This window comes from Armigeres subalbatus, chromosome 3 (assembly GCF_024139115.2).
Source record: "Armigeres subalbatus isolate Guangzhou_Male chromosome 3, GZ_Asu_2, whole genome shotgun sequence".
Taxonomy (NCBI): domain Eukaryota; kingdom Metazoa; phylum Arthropoda; class Insecta; order Diptera; family Culicidae; genus Armigeres; species Armigeres subalbatus.
This window is the reverse complement of record NC_085141.1, coordinates 82849052-82871508: the sequence shown is the minus strand read 5'-3', so window position 1 is coordinate 82871508 and position 22457 is coordinate 82849052. Positions and strand designations below refer to the sequence as shown.

At 38.5% G+C, this 22457-nt stretch overlaps 2 protein-coding genes and 1 long non-coding RNA gene across 3 annotated transcripts in view; 1 reads left to right on the top strand and 2 right to left on the bottom strand.

Annotated features, from left to right (window-relative positions):
- Window positions 1-11223, bottom strand: part of LOC134226607 (cytosolic carboxypeptidase 6) — a 100126-nt gene extending 88903 nt beyond the window's left edge. The window contains exons 1-2 of the mRNA XM_062707483.1: window positions 11020-11223; window positions 9521-9752 (exon numbers count right to left, since the gene is read on the bottom strand). Of these exons, the coding sequence (XP_062563467.1) occupies window positions 9521-9539 (19 nt within the window). The 5' untranslated portion in view covers window positions 9540-9752; window positions 11020-11223. The remainder of the gene's footprint in view (window positions 1-9520; window positions 9753-11019) is intronic.
- On the top strand, window positions 10870-18614 carry LOC134221775 (GATOR2 complex protein WDR24-like). Its single transcript, XM_062700960.1, has 2 exons — window positions 10870-10917; window positions 16839-18614. The coding sequence occupies exons 1-2, from the start codon at window positions 10870-10872 to the stop codon at window positions 18612-18614; spliced, it is 1824 nt and encodes a 607-aa protein (XP_062556944.1).
- Window positions 18615-19443: 829 nt separating this feature from the next.
- On the bottom strand, window positions 19444-20462 carry LOC134223712 (uncharacterized). Its single transcript, XR_009982680.1, has 4 exons — window positions 20189-20462; window positions 19959-20124; window positions 19696-19896; window positions 19444-19638 (listed from the first exon to the last, which is right to left on the bottom strand). It is a non-coding gene; the product is annotated as an uncharacterized LOC134223712 (long non-coding RNA).
- Window positions 20463-22457: the final 1995 nt, after the last annotated feature.

Genomic DNA, 22457 nt, shown 5'->3' with positions numbered 1-22457 from the left:
AGGTTTCATTTCAGATTGCTAGGAAGGGTGACTGCCGCGTTTTGCCGGGATCCTTTGACGATCGCAAACGTCTTCTTCAGTATTTAACTGAGAAGCGCCATAAATTCTTCACATACGACGACAAAACTGAGCGATTGTTCAAAGTCGTCTTGAAAGGTCTCCCCAGTGATGATAAATCACTGGATGAGATTAAAATTGAAATTTCTCAATTACTCGGATTTTCACCAGTCCAAGTAATTAAGATGAAAAAGAAATCCCACTCTGGTACTTCCCAGAGGGCCATTTCTTAAGAATTTTATTTAGTTCATTTTAACAAAAGTGAACTAAATAATATGAAAAGTTTGGAAAAGGCCTGTATTATGTCTCATGTCCGTGTTACATGGGAACATTTCCGCAGGCCTGGGGGAAATTTCCAAAACCCCATCCAGTGCCGTAAGTGCCAAAAGTGGGGTCATGGAACCAAACATTGTCACATGGATGCTAAATGCATGATTTGTGGTGGAACCTCTCACGCCAAGGACGCATGTCCTGTGAGAGAAGATTCCAATAAATTTAAGTGCGCAAATTGTGGGGGCAATCATAAATCCAATTTCTGGGAATGCCCTTCACGCAAAAAAGTTTCGAACTCCCGTGCAAAATTGATGACGGGAAATTCCAATCGGATCCCAGATTCGACGGGTAGAAATTTTTCAAACGCTCAAATTTCAGTAAATTCCAATTTTTCCAATGTACCTACGTATGCAAACATCGCTGCTGGTAGACAAAATTTCTCTTCTCAAAATGAGGTTTATACCCATGTCCCAACGGAAAATAACGGTCATGTTGCCGATTCAGGTAGCATGACTGCTTCCGATTTTGATTTTTTAACTGAACAATTGCATCACATGATTGATGCAATGTTCAAAGCAAATACCATACCTGAAGCTGTTCAGGTTGGTATAAAGTACACACAAAAAATTGTTATCGGACTCCGTTTCAATGGATCCAAATAATTGTGTGAAAGTTCTAAATTGGAATGCCCGCTCTCTAAAGGGCAAGGAAGATGAATTATTCAACTTCCGAACAGTTTATAATCTGCATATTGCCATTACAACAGAAACTTATTTGAAACCAGGACTCTCCATTAAAAGAGATCCAAATTATTTCATCTACAGAAATGATCGTCTTGACAGCGCCTGTGGTGGGGTCGCCATTGTCATCAATAGATGTATCAAACATAAATTATTTTCTTCGTTCGAAACCAAAGTTTTTGAGAGTTTCTGTTGAAACAAATTTTGGACAATTTTCCTTCATTGCAGCCTACTTGCCTTTTCAATGCAATGGGCAGCAAAAGAATTTGTTGAAAGCTGATCTTCAAATTCTGACTCGCAACAATCAAAATTCTTCGTAATTGGTGACTTCAATGCCAAACACCGTTCATGGAATAATGCTCCAAGCAATTCCAATGGTAAAATTTTATTTGAAGATTGTTCTGCGGGATATTATACTATTCAATATCCCAATGGACCAACTTGTTTTTCTTCCAGTCGAAATCCTTCTACAATTGATTTGGTTTTAACGGATTCAAGTCAGCTGTGTGACCAATTGGTAACTCATGCTGACTTTGACTCTGATCACCTTCCTGTGACGTTTGAAATCTCACAAGAAGCCATTTATAATCCAATCAGCTCCACTTTTTATTATCATAGAGCTGATTGGGATTTATATAAAACGTATATCGATAGGAATTTTGATGTTGATATTCCTCTCGATACCAAAAGTGATATTGATAATGCTCTCGTATCATTGACAAATTTGATTGTTGAAGCCAGAGGCATTGCAATTCCTAAATGTGAAATTCAATTCAACTCCATTATTATTGACGACGATCTTCAGCTACTGATCCGTCTTAAAAATGTGAGGCGAAGGCAATACCAAAGAACTCGCAATCTCGCGTTGAAAGTTATTTGGCGAGATTTGCAAAATGAAATTAAAAAACGTTTCGCTATTCTGAAAAATACCAACTTTGAGAATAATGTCTCGAAGTTGGATCCGAGTTCGAAACCCTTTTGGAAATTAACAAAAATTCTTAAAAAACCTCAAAAGCCTATTCCAGCGCTTAAAGAGGGAAATAAAATTTTATTAACAAATGGCGAAAAGGCTCAAAAACTTGCTCAGCAGTTCGAGAGTGCCCATAATTTTAGTCTAGGTCTCACTAGTCCAATTGAGGATCAGGTTACACGGAGCTTCGAAGACATTCTCAATCAAGAGCAGCGATGTTAGAAAATCGCTTCTAGCGACAAACGAACATATACACAGCTTATGTGAGATCTATTAGCATCATCGTCAGGAAGCGATGCTTTTGCGCTCTCCACCTTTATTCGTGCGGAGCGTTTCGGGTAGTGAGTTACCATGATCTCAAGAGAGCAAGATACACGTAAATCGGTGTCGTCTACACTCACAGCTTGTAACTCACGCGATTCAACGTTTATTGCGAGAGCACGCAAAAAGCCGTTACTCTCAATGTGTACAGTTGTAGACATCAAGTTAATCGGAACATGTACAACTTACGATCAAATGGAATCGAATCACGATCATTGCTACAATGATCGTGATTCATCCTTTCAAATCGGACATGTGCTTTCGCTAGGGCTGCCCGTTCACATGCGGAACGGCATGTTCTTATGTTTTTTACGGTGCAAATAGAAGGAAACACGTAGGCACGCCTCGAAAATACGGGGACATAAATACTGGCTTGTGGAATGCAGGGTGCGCGCCCGCGTGACTCCTGCGTATAGTCTTTAACAGCTTAAACTAACATTTAGAAAATTCAAACATTCTTCTATTAGTTGCATTAACTAAATGACGGTTATAAAGTTGTTAAAATAGTGCAACATAGAGAGTCCATTTCCCGATACTTTTCTTATCCCGGGAAAAGATTAAAAACATAGTCCAAGACTGCGAAGCCAAATACTTCCCAAATAAGCCTAAATTCAGGTTAAAAATACTGCTTGTTCCGGGAAATCACGTGATTTTTGGTTTTTTTTTGTAATAAAAAGCAAAACTGAATCCTGATAAGGAATCTATTTAATAGCAAAAATTGGAATTGAAAACAATTTGGAATGTTCGTGAGTTTGGTGCAATTTTGTTTTCGTGACGTATTACTTAACATTGTGCTTTAAACGAATCACACTATGTGTCACAAATCGCAACACCAGCATACAGCAATGTCAAATAATTCAATTCCCAGTTTTCATTCAAAAACGAGTTATAACGAGGCCTTCTCCTTTAAAAATTTGAATTTGTTGCAATTGTTTAATCGATTCAACAAGTCTTATGAGGAATATATTTGTTCAAGGATATTAACATCCATTTTTGGTAGCATAATTCTGCTGTATATTTTCATAGCCTTTCTTTAGAAATAAGTTTCTTCTCTAGGTTTCATATCGCTTTCATAACACACTTCATGTTTTTACCAATTTCGCTGCCAGGATTGAAGCAGAGGCGACATTTCAATTGATAATGTATACATACATTTTTTTTCAAAATCGAAAAATCGAGATTGCACCACATTTTTCCTGAAATTAGAAAATTGATGTTCCTCCATAAATTAGACCTGTGCGCCACCGCCGCCTCTATGTGCAAAAAGATGATTATTTTCAGCACCAATATTAATTTTATTGAGTTTTTGGACTACCGATCACCAAGAAATTTCAACAGCAAAATAGTCATTAACGAAAAAGTCAAATAAATATGAACATAACTGAGTTAGTCAGTAAATGAGGATTTGTTTTTTGAAAACCTATTTTACTGACTGGAAAGTATATTCAATCAATGTTCATTTGCATAAAATAAAAGTATAGAGTAATAAAGACTTTGGCCGTTTTTGATTGATAGAGATTGAATGAAAAGAAAATCTCTCACTTATTATCATCATCACTTACGATATGTAGCATAATATGAAAGATGTTTAGTACGATAACTCAGGAAGCTCCATGATAATTTCTTTTGAAAATTTGCAAAGACAGAGGGCATCGATGCATTTCAACTTGTTTTACACAGCTATGCGATCTACGGCTGAGTTTTGCAAAACACAAAAAAGTTCACTTTTGGAAACGCAGGTCCAACCAGCACGACGGAATGAATAACAAAATAATTTTTAGCACAACGGGTAAGACATAAGCAACAAAACAACATTTTATGGATTCAACAAAGATAAATAAAAGTCAAAATAATCTACAGAATTTGTTACCGATACTCGGGAATTTATTACTGACAAACGTTGTTGGTCTACTAACAAACTGGAATTTCAGTATAAAAGAAATTTTCCAGTTTAAAATCGGCCTACAAAATACCGAACATTGAAATGCTGGTTAAGTGTATATACATTTTTCTAATCAAAATCTTCCATATAATGTACATTTTCACACGAAGTGCTCATTCCGCTCGAGCTCATTACGCTATGAAACTCTCTTACCCTCTTGATCTTAATAACCCATTTTTAACAATAATAGGTCCAAACCTGCCAAAACCATTATTTTTCCTTCAACAATTTGTAAAAATATTTGAAAAACACGAGAAAAAACAAATCTGCTGGAACATACCTATCAGAAAACAATTCTCGGATAATTCGAGTAAAAAAATCGAAAGGGAGGGACAAAAGTTAAAAATAATTTTTGTATCGTCCTTAATAAATCAACGAGCTTGTTGCTTTAAGTGAATGAATTAAATTATATTTTTGACATTGTTTTAGAAATTAAGGTCACAGATTTTACGTTTTTAACGTTTTTACTGATTTTAAAGGTTGCTATAAAATGATCCTCTCCTTAAGACAGGGCACAGACTGATGTGCGCCAATTACCGAGGAATAACCCTCCTTAATTCAGCGTACAAAATTATGTCCAAAATTCTGTTCAACAGGTTGAGACCGCTTGAAAAGTCCATCGTCGGTGAATACTAGACAGGGTTTCATGAGAGCCGAACAACGACGGCTTACTGGAAATACTTGCTGGAAACAGAAGTATATTACGGACTTATAGGATATTTTTCCCAACAACATGCTCGTATATTAATAATGGCATTCGCAAAAGAACAATTTCGGCATCATTTGTGTCCTTTTGCTTTTTCATGCTGTTAGCTAAAAAAATTCCAAATCCCAATTAGCATCGCACCTAGTTCACACTTAAATTGAAAGCTACTTAGGAAGAATTTTGCTTTCAAATTTTAAAGACATTGCTTCTTCCCACGTCAATAGTTTGAAGATTTTAAAAGTATCTAACTATCGAAGTTTTCGAAACTACAGGAAATTTCGCTGCAATAAGAAAAAAATAGGAACAAAGTACACATAATGTTAAATAATTAGTTGAGGGGCTTCAATCTACAGTGCACATAATTAAGCAAGCGCGCTCAACGTCCCGCGTGTAGTCATGCAAAGAAAACAGAAAGACACTCACGCTCTAGGGAAAAATAGTTGTCACGATTCGTTCGTAGGTAGAACGGCTAGAGTAACTCATTTCTCAGAGCAAGACTCAATCTTGCAACATTTTGTTATGTGCGAGTGTCCAAGGTAATAACACTCAATCGTGAAAGATGGGAACTCAATGTTGTTCGTAAATTGTACAGATCGCGATCTGTACAGTTTAGGATAAACGTCGAATCGGATCATGTTCGTCCGATTTCCATCGCTGATCAAGAGAATGTTTTTGACCCTTCGTTGAAAACTAATTTGGATGAAGTGAGATCTATTACTAGAAAATTTAAAAATATGAAATCCCCGGGTGATGATGGTATTTTCTACATACTTATCAAAAAACTTCCTGAGAGCTCTTTATCCTTTTTGGTTATTATATTTAACAAATGTTTTCAATTGGCTTACTTCCCAGATAAATGGAAAAACGCCAAAGTTGTTCCTATTTTGAAGCCGGACAAAAATCCAGCTGAGGCTTCTAGTTATCGCCCAATCAGTTTGCTTTCTTCAATAAGCAAACTGTTTGAAAAGATTATTGTAGGATAATGAACCACCCTATTCAAATTGTATCACTGTGTTGGTATCAGTAAACGATGATAAATTCTATTACTTCCTTGAAAACGTATGTCTGAACCTATCTACTCTAAACAATAAATACAGTTGTTGAACTGTCAGAACCTGGTGACTCATTCACTTCGTTTCCGACCAGCAAGCAGTCAACAGCTCAAAAACAAACAATTATTTTAAATAGAATGATGGTTCATATTAATGACAATTCTATTTTTGCTGATGAGCAATTTGGTTTTCGCCATGGGCATTCAACCACTCATCAGTTATTAAGAGTAACGAAGGGGCGGTTACCCTCCAATACCTTTTCCGAACTAAATCTATCACATGTTGTACATATGCATAATCAAGTTTCAGACATAGTAATTAATTTCCACTCCGGGTGGCTTAATACGCGGCATATAGGCAATTAACTTTGAATGTACTGATCTCGAGTGGCGATCTCTCTTCGCTTGTGTGATCGTGTTGGGATCTGACGACCAAACTGGCACAACCTCACACAACCCTACTTCATTGAGCGCCGTTGCTGATGAAGCAAGTGTGTAGGAGCCGGACAATATTAAATACTCATCCTACTTGGTTGACATTGTGTACAAAAATACATTTGAGATAGTTAGTTCTGAAAATGTATTGCGAGAGATCGGCTGGTACCTGGTGCTGGGAATTTGGTTGCATCAGTACCCGCTAAGCTGCGGTGGACGACGGAGGTCCTTCGTAGCTTAGTAGGGAAAGCACCTGTCATGCGAACTGGGGTCGTGGGATCAAACCCCACCGAAGGGGCGGTTACCCTCCAATACCTTTTCCGAACTAAATCTATCACATGTTGTACATATGCATAATCAAGTTTCAGACATAGTAATTAATTTCCACTCCGGGTGGCTTAATACCCGGCATATAGGCAATTAACTTTGAATGTACAGAAGAGTAACGAATTTAATTCGGCTCAACAAATCTGAAGGATATTCGACTGAAGGAGCTTTTCTTGATATAGAGAAAGTATTTGACAGTGTTTGGCATGAAGCTTTGATTGTAAAAATGATGAATTTTAATTTTCCTCTGTACATCATTAAACTGATCCAAAATTATTTATCAGATCGCTCACTGCAGGTAAACTATCAGAATTCTAAATCTGATAGATTACCTGTAAGGGCTGGTGTCCCCCAAGGCAGCATACTGGGGCCCATATTGTATAACATTTTTACTTCTGACTTACCTGATTTACCACCAGGGTGTCAAAAATCTTTGTTCGCAGATGACACAGGTCTCTCAGCCAAAGGGCGAAGCCTTCGTGTCATTTGTAGTAGATTGCAAAAAAGTTTGGATATTTTCTCCACTTACTTGCAAAAATGGAAAATTTCCCCGAATGCTTCCAAAACTCAGCTTATAGCATAGCAGACATATTGTCACTATGAATGGGGTTCCAATTAATTGGTCTAGCGAAGCTAAATATTTAGGACTTCTGCTAGATCAAAAATTAACTTTTAAAAATCACATTGAAGGCCAAGCCAAATGTAACAAATATATTAAGTGTCTATATCCACTTATAAACAGAAAATCAAAACTTTGTCTTAAGAACAAACTTTTGATTTACAAACATATTTTTAGACCAGCCATGTTGTATGCTGTGCCAATATGGACTAGTTGCTGCAATACCAGAAAGAAGGCACTTCAGAGGATTCAAAATAAAATTTTAAAAATGATTCTGAAGTTGCCTCCGTGGTATAGTACCAATGAACTTTATAGAATTTCTAATATTGAGACATTGCAACAAATGTCCATCAAAATAATTTCCAATTTTAGGCAAAAATCGTTGCAATCTTCTATTGTAACGATTAGCTCCTTGTACCCTTAGTATAAAATCGGTTAAGTTTAGTTTAAGTTGAAAACATTGTAATTCCTACATGGATCAATTCAACCAGAGGAAAAAAAATTCTAACTGCCAGAGGCAATTGAAATGTATTAATAATAACTAAAAATATGACATAGCAAATAAGGATGATAGTGTTAAGAAAACACGGAACACCTAGTCTAAGAGATGAATGCATGTATTAGATAATTAGCAAATAAAATTAGTTAAAAAAATTAGGCTTTTATTTAATTGGTTTTCTCCCACAATTAATCACACAAAATCGTCAAAAATTGCACACCTATTGCCTTTTTCTATATCCACGACGGGTTTTTAACTTTATCTAACATTCTAAGAATATATTCTTCGTATATTCTTCTAAGCAATGTTCTTCCATTCCTGGTTTTCTTTCGTAGTGTATCTGCTCTTTTATTTCCTAACATGTACCCATATTAACAACAATCGAAAACGAAAGATTTGGACGCAAATGGATCTGTTTCTCATTATTGTGATGTTTTCAGTAGTGAGCGCAAATACACCCTCTCACATATATTTGCGCCAATAAATCAAGTTTGTTCTATCAGATCTCTTAAGTGCGGTATCTATAGGGAAAGGTGGGTAGACTTGATGCCCGGGGAGACACCCCCTGTTTTATCGAGAACTAAAGTAGTTTTGTTCTAGCGTATTTTTAGTATAGATCCTCTAGACAAATGACCTTTATGTGGTGAGTTATTTTTTAGATTGACAACTTTATTTAATCTGCAGGGTTTGTATGTTTTGACCTTCCTAAAAAAAATTAAAATTTGAATAACTTTTCATAACAATGACCAAAGTCTTTCGTTTTTTACAGCAACAAGCCATAAATATGCTTATTGATCTGTACTGATGAAAATGTCAACATTCCATCAAAGTTTTAGGATATTTGAAATTGAAGTTATTGCCTCAATATGGGGACACTTGATCCCCCGTTAGTCACCTATACACAAATTTGACGAAAAAATTCAAAAAATATAAATCTGTTCTCAGGCTTCTAATTTTTTGTAGATTTGACGGATTTGATGAAGGGTTGACAGGAAAAAATATTTATTGTGTAGATCTCATAGAAAGGGGATCAAGACTCCCCAAATTTTAAAATTGCATGTGCTGTTGAATTCAATAACAAAAATCGTTCATGTATACGCACAGCGATTCGATAATTCCACGTATTTTGAAGGGAAAATATTTAAAAAATCTCAGGGCACCTTTCTAATTTTATCAAAGCAAGTTCTTGGAGAGGTGTTCAATTTCCCCCGAATATTTTAAAAGTAGATTTTTGACAGCACTCTAAAAAATCGATTGTGTATCAATAACAACAATAATTTAAGGACTGTCATTACATCAGTAAAGTTAAATACTATATTACTAGTTAAATACTATAATACTAGTGTTAAAAGAGGTTTGGTTGAAGATAAAAAGGTATTTCTTCTGTAATTACTTTGCAACATTCAGTGCTGTTGTACAAATTAATTAGTCAACTTTTATTGAACGCTTGAGTGAACTTCCTTCGACATAAATGTATCTATTTTGCACTTTGTAGTGCTGCAGATATATTTCAAATAAGGCGTTGCCATGCTTCCATCCACCCTTGTTTAATAAATTAAATTAGGAATTAGGGTACTTACCGGAACCGAAGTCTCCCATTTTCAACTTTCTCCTGCAGTGTCACCAACAATACCCGAAGTCATAAATTATGGCAGCATTTCAACAACTGTACAATTTCGTGCTTTGGCTCACTCCGTCGTTAACAGAAAGTTTGCACCGCATTCGTTCCCATTCTCGTCAACGATTCGTTGCACACATCATTCACTTTTCAATATGCTTGTTGGAAACTTCTGAATCACTCCAGTCAAAGTGCTGAGGGAATGATCCAATCAGGATTAGATTGTTACAGCGATTGTTTGCGTCACAGTTCAGACAGTAAATGAGCAGCATTTATAAATTGCCGCTTTGTTTGCATTTTTTCGTCGGATCAAAATTATTTATGGTTGGTTGTCATGAAACTTTTACACGCTTCAATCGTTGAATATAAAAATATGTTATGCGAAAGATAGCTTTTCCCCTCTAATTTGCATGTGTGGGAAAGATTATTGAAGATTTGGCATTACAGAAAGATGAAGAAAAAGAAAGAGAATATTTTAAAAATTTGACATTGGAAAAGATGAGCCGAAAATGTTAATCTAAATCCTTCTCGAAAATGTTAAGCGAAATTAAATTAAAAAGGCTTAGTAGTACGGATTTTGACTTTACTTACATTTCTTCGTCTTGCAACGCCAAATCATCAACCAATTTAATAACAATGAATCCGGTTTCTTATTATGTATATAAGACTCTTATAATAATTCCTTTAGGTCTTTACATTTCTACTGGAACCTGGTCTGTTCAACAATTCCTAATATCATTTCCACAGTGAAATAATCTGAATCTGAATAGGCTACAAGGCTGAATGAAGGACTCCACTAATTGCAATTACGAAAATCAAAATTGAGTCAGTCTTTATACTGTAAGTCAGCTGTTCACTATAAATGAGTAAATAAATCAATTGTTCAAATATGATTCTCCTGTCTAGATGAACATGATTTGCGTACACGACTCCTAAGCGTCAAATATGTGTCTAGTTAGTTAAATATTTATGTCGATGTTATCAACATGCAATTTGAATTCGATTCTCGTCCCGGTCTGCGTGTTTTCGTGTAGGAAACATGCTTGATTTCCTCGGCATTATAGTGTAGGGGATGATGTCACATTTCAACTTTTCGGTATTTCCGCATATTCATTCTGTTTAAGGTAGCTGAAACTAGGTGTTACATTACGAAAGTTAGGTTGGAAGCCTAAGATACATTAGTTTACGGTGCACCACGCGCCTCCACGCACAGTTCAAAGTGAAAAGTGGAAAACCATTAAGAACAAGTTCAAAAGCAGGTCAAGTTTCAATTCGAACGTAGAGTATTTACGCTCAAATAAAGAAGTAAAGATGGCTGAAATGTCTATTCAATCCCTAACTATACCCTGTTATAGACAGGTATGTTTTTCAGAATGGGGTTTCCAATCGTCACTGAAGCCGACGCTCGACAAAACAACGCTGCACTTGATTTACTTCACTGGTATAGAGAGAGTAATGCACCTTGGAGTTCTTTCCGGATGTAAATAATCAATCAAACACTTGTCGTTCGCGCTCACAACACCCACCGGCACGGTAGGAAAACAGTCGAACCGATTCCACGAAAAGTTTGAACTGCTCTGAAAAGTCCAAACATCATCACAGTTCCCGACGGTGCACTAAATTTCGGCAAACAACGGCGACAAAATATCCTTGCAGCTGCCGAACGAACGGAATGACAAATTACCTTGGCGGAATTTGCCTCTTTTTTCGGGGTGTGTGCGTGAGGGTATTTCCCGTTTCCGCAGCCACGCGTTGATAAATACAACGATGGACTTTATAATTCGATCGAATCGTCCCACGAGACGGAGAATACGAGTAGCGCACACGTGTTTGATCAATAGTCGAGCTAGGCCGGAGGGCCAGCGATGCGATATTCGATGGTGATGGCGCCAATGTCCTTAGAAACAACCTCGACGCGAAACGGAAGAGAGCATACGGCGCGACAAGCAAAACAAAAGAGCCCGACATTAGTGGCGGAGGCGGCTTCTAAGTGGCGGCAGAAATACGATTGAGCGCGATTAGGATAGTCTGGGCTAAAAATAGAATAATCCATCCTAGCGACAAGGTCTGTTGTTTGATTGATTTAACCTCTAAGAGGAGAGTGGTGCACGATAGTATTGTAATGATTGACTATCTGCAATTACAGTAAGATAGACGTCCATACTTTTCTTTTTTCTTCTTTATTGGCATTACATTATACATTGCCACCTCGAAGCTTAGTGTTCTTTAAGGTGATTTTACAACAAAGCAACATATCGACCATCTTGAAAACCACGTTCAGTAATTTTTCAAGAGCGCATAGGGATGAAACAATAGAAGATCAATTAGTTGGGATTCAGCCAAACCACACCAAGCGGATTTTGGACTGTCTTGTGATATTTTCATATAAATTCATTCGTACATTTGTTGTAGGATATCCTCAGTTATAGGGCTAGGGGATATTCGATACGATTTGTTATACATTTAACCTGCTACATGAAAAGGCAAAAGAATGGTTAATTTTAATAGAAGGGCGCTTGATGCGATTTAGTATAAACCCGGCCAATTATCTTACTTACGCTGTAAAATCGACTTAAATTTCAGAACTGTACGAATATTATTTGGCACGGTAAATGCTGGGTAAAACGTACCATTGATCCTTCGTGTACCTGTAGTACCAGCAACTAATATCCCTCTTCCGTATCCGACGTTGACCGGGATACGAGTAACTTTGGGAAGATCGGGTAACCAACCCCGGTGGGAGCTATGGTCGTCTGCTGACAGGGAAGAGAGGGTTTGCTCCTCTCCGGAAATGCAAATCTTATTGAGCGTCTGTTTTCCATGTTAGGAGCGGTTCACAACAGCGTCTGTTCTCCATGTTAGGGGCGGCTGATTATCGTCCTAGTGCCAGCGAGGGACTCTAAGTGAAACTGTGCACCATGGTCCACCGGAAATTTAGGGGGTTTGGCGTCAAAAATATCGTAGGAGATTTGAATACTTAGGTTGGTCAAGAGGAGGAGAACCGACAATTGGAAAGTTCAGCGCCCACCGGCTGACGAACGAAAACGGCCTATGACTAATTTATTTCGCCGCTTCCAAGAATATGGCCATTCGCAGCACCTACTTCCAGATACAGTCTTCCGTATCGGTGCACCTAGAGATCACTACTGCAAACAGAATCACAAATCGACCACGTTCTCATTGATGGACGGCACTTCTCCGACATTATCGACGTCAGGACATATCGGTGCGCTAACATCGACTCTGACCTATCTGGTGATGATTAAGCTGCGCCCAAAACTATCCGTCATCAACAATGTTCGGTACCGACGGCCGCTGCGATACGACCTGGAGCGACTGAGGCAACCTGATGTCACCACTGCATACGCGCAGCATCTCGAGTCTGCGTTGCTGGAAGAGGGTGGACTCGATGGGACTGCAGGAATACAGTTAAAGCAGCCAATAATGACGCAGCAGAGAACAACGTCGGGTATGTGGGACGAAGTCGACGGAACGATTGGTTCGACGAAGAGAGCAGACAGATTCTGGCGGAAAAGGGCGCAGCGTGGGCTGTTGCGTATCATATGCTTCATTTAAAAGAAATATGACAAGCTGGAGTGTGAGAACTTTCGAATGATTACTACCGTCCTCGGGGGTGACAATGGGTCAAGTGGGAGTGACAATGGGTCACTGTTTCAACTACTTAGAATGCTTGTAGAATATATTGAATACATCTGAGGGCATAGGACTAAAATATAAGAGACCTTTCTGAACGATATTGCTCTTCGACATCCAGTCTGCCAGTGAGGGCGATGACCCATTCTCAGCACCCAGACCCATTGTGACCCCCGATAGCGGTATCCTAAATGCCGCCTACAAAGTGATATCCCAGATCATCTTTCGTCGTAGGTCACCAATAGTGAATGAGTTCGTGGGAAGTTATCAAGCCAGATCTTCACTGTACGGCAAATCCTTTTTATCGATTTCAATGTGACATACGACAGTATAGACTGCGTAGAGCTATGGATAGTTATGGACGAGAACAGCTTTCCTGGTAAACTTGCCGGGCTGGTCAAAGTAACGGTGGATGGTGTGCAAAACTGTGTGAAGATTTCGAATCGCGAATCGCGCCGGGGACTAAGACAAGACAAGGTGATGGACTTTCGTTCCTGTTGTTCAACATTGCACTAGCAGGTGTCATGTGGAGAGCCGGATGTAACAGCCGGGGTACGGTCTTTAACAGAACCAGGCAATTTATTTGTTTCGCGGGTGACATGGACATTGTCGGCCGAACATTTGCAAAGGTGACAGAGCCGTACACCTGCCTGAAACGTGAAGCAACAAAAGTTGGACTGGTGGTGAATGCATCGAAGACAAAGTACATGTTAGTGGGCTGAACTGAGCGCGACAGGGCCCGCCTGGGATATAGAAGGGGATTCAATGAATTCCTCTACCTACCTACCGAGTGCTTAGGACCATACTGCCGCTAACCCCAAGTGGAGCACATATGTATATGGGTCTCCATATACAGATGTGCTCGACTTGCGGTTGCAACGATGAGTTTCTACGCGTTGATATGGAAGCGAGGGAGCGCCTCAATGCGGCGATATGAAGGCAACGAGATGACGCCATGCATTGCTGTGATAACATAGTTCGACCGCCATCCGCTGTAGCGCTGGAGTCCTGTTCGCCTGTTTTTTACAAGAGTGGACTATATTGTTAATATATAATATTTGATTGATGTTTAATGAGCATATATTAGGGAATGTTTAAAGATTACGTAACTCTTAAAGGGGGTGGGGTCCTAAAAATGTGCACTCCCAAGCAACCAAAAGTTCACATTTTACTTAAATTTGTCTCTAACCGAACCAATTAGTTCACTCTTGGTTCACATTGAGTTCCAAGCACCTTAACAGAACTTCAAAGTTCACTTTTGCGCTCCAGCCATACAAAAAATTACTTAAAATGCAAGCTGATTAAGCCAAAACATCCCATCTTATCTGTACTTTTGGTTGCTTGGGCTTTCATACGAAAAACCATTGTTTTTTTTATATATACAAAAAACTACTGAGTTTAAAATACATATCAGGTTTCGCGTGGCGTATACAAATGCATTTTCCTTAAAAAAAAGGCAAAAAGTCCACCAATCACGTAACGTAAAATTTGGCTATTTCATACCCCCCCTCCCACCTTACACTATAGTATACTTGTATGAATCCTCTAAAAAATATATGGATCGTCACACATCTCGCAACCACTCCCAGCTAAACGTTGCGTAATTTATGAATGTTTCTTTTGATTAAATGAAATTATCATTTAGATGAAATTGTGTTTTCGTACTATGTTTAGGTGTACAACAAGTCCTATATTTCATTATTTCGCTTCAGTGCTTTGTTCGCTAAGTCCTTTCTAACACCAAATTACTTCAACTCATCCTAAAAACTTAGTTGGCCAGAATACCTGTCAAACTGATGCAGTGCTGTTAGTTCTTTTTTTTATTACTTCAAAAAATCGAAAACGTACTCTTACCCCACTCTACTCTACGTTCTGAGATTTTCAGTGATGTATACTTTAAGGCGTAACTCATTGTAACGCTCGCCTTCTTGAACAAATTAATTTCCTCGAAATTTCATCTAAATATCGCTGTTTCGCACGGGAAACCAGTGAAATAGATGCTGAACAATGTTAATTTGCTGAAGCCAATGGGGAAATTAACAGCGGCATTGTTTTTAGTTCAGAAATCAGAAAAATGTCGCCTGGAGGGTCCAAAATGTGTAGGGGTCCAAATCAAGTTGGTTATTGTCAGATTTTCTGGATATGATACACTGCGCGGCGTTTGTACACTACTAAAAATCCACACATATTTATTGGCAAAAATCCATAGATCAGAGTCTATTATATAGAGTTACGCAAAGAGGATCTTCTTACACTTATTCTGAATGATGCTCTTCTTATTCTGTTGCCAACTTGCACTTTTGTTCAACCCATCAAGTGACTTCACGGGAGCGTTCACTTCTAAAGCTTTTTAATTCGATAACCTAGTCACCCACAGAGTGCGAACAGGTGAGTTTCTTGTTGCTACTTTATTGGGGAATGAATTGATGTATTTTGAAGCTGTTTCTAGATCAAATCTAATACATTTCAATTAATGCGTTTTAATTCGCCATAATAATCATTAGGCGATAACAATACTTCCGCCTCACCGACAAGCATTTGTTTACTTTGCTCGATAGGTAGACGGTTTGACAGTTCAATAGGTAGATTTGGCTTCACTCTTTGCGCAACTCTATATATAATAGACTCTGCCATAGATTTAGCTCATGATATATAACAGCGCACACATAACCATTCTCCACCCGAACTACTAATAAAATATATATCCAAATAAACTTTATAATATTATGTGGTCTCGAGAATTAGAAATTATTTAATTTATGTGTGGTTCTATATCGATTATATTAGGGTGGAGCTATTGCAAAAATTTATAACGGCGACACATATATCTTATGTAGATATTTTTGGCAGTGTAAGGGCCGATGTCCACGTAGCGTTTTTTCAACGCTGCGTGCACGTGGCGTTGAAAAAAACGCAGGTGTGCATCGGTGCGGTGACGCTGCGTTACCGCTTTTTCCCGATGCACACATGCGTCCTTTTAACGCCATGTGCACGCAGCGTTGAAAATACGCTACGTGGGCATCGGGCCTAATGTTCCCAAATGGGTACTTGCACAAAACTTCATGCGGCGAATGACTGTCGAAAGGTACGGCCGCGCCAAACGATACACCGCAATGCTATTCACCCATAAGAATCAAGTAAACGGGGTGCAGAAAGCGCGGCGGTACCTTTCCTGAAGGGTACGCCGCGTGCAATTTTGAGAAAATCAGACAATACCCTACTATGTACACTGACAAAAATCCAATCATATCCATTATGTGTGGCACACATAAATTTTGACTATAGCATTTCCCACATAACGGCTATGTGAATTCGCATATCATATATGTGGAAATACACATAACCGTTATTAACTAATAACCTTTATGTGGATTCTCCTATAGCGGGTGGTTATTAACGCACACATAAAATTTATTTGTAAATTTCTTTAGATTTTTGCCAATAAAAATGTGTGGATTTTTATTAGTGTACATATTAGATTTAAATACAGACCGTGTCTGAATATGCAATTTTGCAATTTTGAGAAAATCAGACAATACCCTACTATGTACACGCAAAAAAAATGTTGCGGTCGAAACTACCATTCCGAGGGTCAATTTAGAATACGCACCGACGATTTTCAGCAGACAACAAACCCGTTTGACAAGCAAATTAAGATTTGGAACACCAATCCTAAAAACTCATCACTAGAAAACCCAAAGAATGTTTCACTGGAATACAGCATTCACACGATTGCTGTGGTGGGTCGGGTCCGTTGGCGCCCCGATAAAATGTACCACATTGCCAGTTGTGCCCTCGTCGTAGACTACAGCATCTATATATGGGACGTTCGTAGGCCATTCATTCCATACGCCTCTTTCAATGAACATTCAAATGTCACCACCGGTATCGCTTTTAAGGGGAACGACTCGCACGTTTTGCTCTCCACCAGTAAAGATTCCACCATTTTCAAACACGTTTTCAAGGATGCATCGCGACCAGCAATCAAAGCTAATCCGCAGGGAGCAAGCTTCAATTTCAAAGGTGATCTTTTATATGCGTACAAAATGAAACTAGTGGGCCCTCCAACGCCACCACCGGTGCAGAAAACCAGTCTTCTAGGCAGTAGACAAAAAACTCCACCTTCGACTGATCAGTTTCATTTGGCTAAGTCAAGTTTGTACAATTTCCTAACAAAGAGCCAAACTACCAACGTTAAAGATGTCACTAAAACATCCTTATTGAAAGACTTTCACGCTCTCAAAGGTTGTGCCAAAGAGTATATCCTAACGGGAGCTTCATTAGCAGACATTTGTGCGCACAATGCTTCTGTTGCGAAAAACTACGGCAAAACTAACGTTAGCTTCCTATGGAACTTTATTAGCCAGTTGTACGCATACAGCTCCATAGCAAATTTAAAACTAGAACAACGGAACTCCAACGCAAGTCAAAGCCACTCTAACCGTTTAATGGCACAAAACTCTAATCAATCGAGCTCGGGAAGACCAGTTGACGACAAAACTGGTAGCAATCCGAATCTAGGGAGTGCGGGCCCCGTTCCTAGTTCATCTGACGATTTCTTAGAATTTCTCAATCCTAAAGCCGACTTGACTACTATGCTGTCAGGAAAAGGCCAATTGCTATCAATCGACATTGAACCCAACTGCTGCGACTTCGTTTTCGGCGAGACAGAACTGACCTTTGACAACGTTAACTGTATAAAAGGCTTCCGAGATGGGTTCCTGTACACTGGACCACATGATCTTATAAAAGACTATACTTTTCCTTCATCCAATCTGATGAACGCACACGATCTGCATCATGCACGCCCCAGAAAGGAGCTCTGCGCAGATAATACACAGGAATGTTCCCCACCACCAAATATACCTTCTTTTTTGAAAATATCTGAAGGCAATCCAATTAATCCACCGCTATGGGAACCCCACCAGGTTCTGGCAGATTGTCTAACTTTACAAACAGAAATTGGAGATGTACAAACTTCAACCTGCATACTGATTGCACTGGGTGATCGTCGGCACAGTCTACAAACCGACGAATCCATCCACGAAAACTGGCTACTGTCCTACGTTGAGCTGTTGCATCGCCACCAACTGTGGAATGAGGCAACGCAGATTATCAACCTGAGTTGGATTAGAACAGTTTCGGACATGAATCTGCAGTCGACAACGATGCATACTAATTGCGGAGACTGCGGTAGGCCGTTGTTGAATGCCGTTGGGCGGTATTGTGGAAAATGTCGCTCTGTGCAGAGCTCGAAATGTAGTGTTTGCAACGGGGTGGTTCGGGGATTGTACGCCTGGTGCCAGGGCTGTTCTCATGGAGGGCACTTGCAGCATCTGAAGCATTGGTTCTCGAACAATCCAAAATGTCCGAAATGTGGTCATCTGTGCGAGTACGAGTAAGAGAGCGAGCAAAGGCGCTTAAACCTAGGCTATTAGCCAGGGCAAGGCTAATACCTTCGCCCCATCCGAGGAAAATCATCGGCTAAACCACATACCCTACATATCCAATTCCTTGACATCTATGAGGGCGTCGGTGAGTCGCTGGCCTCTCGTTAAGTAGATGTCATATCATCATTTCCTTCCCTTTCCTAGTAACGGAGAAGATGGGCGTGGCCGGCAATGATAGCTTTCATGTTTTATCATTTTGGACCCCCAATTGGATTTCCATTGAATCCCAAATGGAAATCCATAAGCAATTGGGGTAAGAAAGGTAAAGAATATACATGACAACTATCAGTATGCAATCTACGAAATACTCCGTTACAACGCAACGCAACGCAACAACAAACCCGTTTGATTTTACCATGCACGCAGTAAAAATCAACTGTGGTCCTGGTGGAATGTTGTTGCATGAACTGAATCAGTGGTGAATTTGTCTGAATGCGTGGTTAATTTAACTGAAAATTTGTGATTGTTTTAAAAACATGGCGTAGTCTACACGCTTAGTTCAGTTCACCCAAATATGGGTGAAGAGTACCTAAAATCATCAAAAAGTGCACATACCTAGATATGGGTAATGTGGGATTTACCTATATATGGGTGAATCTAGTAGGATGAATTTATAGGTACAATTTACCCACATTTGGGTGATTTTTTTGTACCGTTTTGTTGGTGCAAAACATTTTAATTACGTTCTAATGAAATAAAATAAAAAGCAAATCAAATTTCTAACCAAAAGTTCAATTTAATTTATTCAAAATAATATTTAAATTAATACAATAATCTTGGTTTGATTTGGACTGATATCATTCTGGAAATATTGGAGAGCAAACCTACAAACAGAGAATACACATCACCAGGTATCCATAACCCAGCCGCACCGGGTTCATTAACAGCAAGTACCGGAAAAATATCGTTAGCAAACCTCCCCTTGTAGAGACATGATTCGAGCTTGCAGCGGCCAATCGATTATTAGTTAAGTTAACTGGAATAAAAAGGTTTCATTGAGAGCGATGCATTAGATAACAATATGAGAACTAACCTTAACGGGACCGGAACAACGCTTCACTAGTCCGGAGGTATTAGAGAGAACTAGCAGGATCCTCTGCTGTGACTATACGGTTCCGAAAGATGCGGCACCGTTCTGCAGAAGTGTTGAAAATGGTTTTCCTGCATCACCTTCTGGAGCCAGTAGGGTAGCATCCTGTTGCTTGGATTTCATTTGATTCCATGAATTTGAGCTCTGTAACAAATGATAAATATATGTTATTGAACAGAAGTAAGGATCACAATATGAAAACTTACCTGTACGTGGCCGGAACGAAAGGAGCTTTTCATGCTGGGACTGGTTAGAGTCCGCTCCCCGCTGTTTCTGTAGAGCAGTGGCTCTGGAGATAATGGACCATATTCTTTGCTGCAGCCGTTCTGTAAGATTCGGCACCAGGCAGTCTGCGGAGTGCATTTTCAGTACCTATATCAATGAAAGCAGTAAGAATGTATAATGATGAAAGGTATATAGGAATGTTAATACTTACATTTATTGTTCACGATTTTTGAGGCTCTGACTTCAGTAAAATTAGACAAAGTTGTTTTCGATTAACGGAACGAAAACAACTGAACTATATGAAGACTATTTTTTCAACCAAATATGGGTGAATTAATTTACCCATATGTTGGTAAAGTCTCTTTACCAATATTATCGGTGAACTTCACCGATTTTCTCGGTATATTTTACCAATAATATAGGTAAAAGTATACTATACTCAAATATGGGTGAAACAAGAACCCATAAATAGGTTAACTGATCTAAGCGTGTACAAAATAGTAACCGTTACCATGGATTTTTTTTCAGTGTACATATTCACTCAGGAATAAATGTATACTAAATAGGTTAGAAGTCATACTAAATGGCTATTCACCTGGTTGACCCCAAGTTAGTTTAAACTTGGACAATACGAAGATAGTATAACTTCAACTTATTAGCGAATAGTATAACTTGCCAGTATATGAAAACAGAATAAAAAGGTTTTAATGGTTTTGGTTTTGTTTTGTTGTCAAAAACAATAAATAAAAAAAATCTTTTTCTATTTTTTTGAAAAAAATTTATATATTTTATTGATCCAACATGTACCGAGCCAACAACATAAAAGGTGACTGAGTTACACGAGTTACATGATAATACGGAGGTACTTTAAATATGTTTTGGCAAAATTTATGATGGTGCCGACCAGGGATGCCAGGGGATATTTTCAAATGTCTTCACAGTCGAGCAAAAATGTCTTCAAATGTCTTCAATATCAAAATTACGATTATCAGTGAGAAATTTCAAAATCCAACAGGTTTGTTATTTCAAGCATCTCCTTGTTTTTTGTAGCATTTATTTTTTAACACTCAAATTGTTAGAATTCAAGAGTAAGGGCGGATTTTTTTAACTGAATTTCCATGTGGAGTTCTTCTGAGTTTCTTTTTTAAGAATTACCTGGATTCGGAAGAATTTACCGTGAAATACCTGAATAAACTTCCACAAGATTTTCTGAAGAAATTTCTGGAAGAATTTGAGAAGAATCTTCAGGATAAACTCCTGATGGATTTTTCGGAAGAATTCCCAAAGAAACTCCTAAAAGGTACGGAGGAATTGCTGTTGGAACATCTAAAAGATTTTCTGAAGAAACTTCCAGATAAACTTCTAAAAGAACTTCCGGGTGATATGCTAGTTCCATTAGCATGGAACTTGCGGAGGTATTGCAGGAGAATTTTCAGGAATTCCGAAGGAATTACTGACGGATTTCACGAAGAATTCGTGAAGGATTTTTCTGAGGAATTCCTGAAGGATTTTCCTGAGCAATTACTGAAAGGATTTGCAGTGGAGCTCCTGAAGAAATTTTTGAAGAAACTTCCGGAGGAACTTCTGCACAACTTTTTGGAGGAACTTCCTGAGGTATTGTTGCAGGAATTTCCGAAAGAATTCCTGGAGGAAATAACAGAGAAATTCCGGAGTATAATTTCAAAGGTATTATTGGAGAATCTTTCGGCAACATTCTTGGGGAATCATCAAGAGGAATTTCTGGAGAAACTTCCGAGGGGATTTTTGGAAGAATTCCGAACGAATTCCTGCAGTAGCTTCAAGAGGCATTTCTGGAAGAACTGGTGAAGGAAGTCGTGAAAGAAACAATTTGTGTAGGAATGACTTGAGAAACGACTGGCGGTATTTCCGACGGAATTGGGTTGTTAAGGGTATATATGTTTTTACATATTCTGAATCTGCATAAAAATATGAGCCAAACCCCAATTTTTCAGAATTTTTGGAGCCCCGGATCTATTTTTAATTTGCTTTTTTAATTTATATGGGACTATAAATTTGTTCTTATGCTGCATGGGCTAACTGTCATTCTATGAATGTTAGTGTCATTCTATCGATTGAAATGGCTTATTGTTTGCTGTATAGAAATGTAAATAAAAGGTTTTCAAACAAAATAAAAATATGTTGGAGATCAGCAAAACATGCTCTTTATGCTAAACAAAAAAAATCTCATATTTTTCTTTGCTAAACAACCCAATTCTTCGAGGATCCTACGGAGAAATTTCTGGACGAACTTATGGAGGAGCTACTAGAAATATTTATAACCGAATTTCTGGAGAAATATTCTGAATAATCTGTGAAGGAATTTGCGGACGAATTCCTGGAGGAGCTTCAGGAGGAATTTTAGAAAGAATTCCAAATAGGGCTTTACTGCAGAAATTCTTAGAAGGATTCCCAGATAAAAATCTGGAAGAGTTTCCAAAGATATTTCTAGAACATATACC

Coding starts and splice junctions, on each gene's coding strand:
- LOC134221775 (XM_062700960.1), top strand. CDS start 10,870: ATGGCTGAAATGTCTATTCAATCCCTAACTATACCCTGTTATAGACAG. Junction 10,918..16,838: donor CTATACCCTGTTATAGACAG/GTATGTTTTTCA, acceptor GATTTTCAGCAG/ACAACAAACCCGTTTGACAA.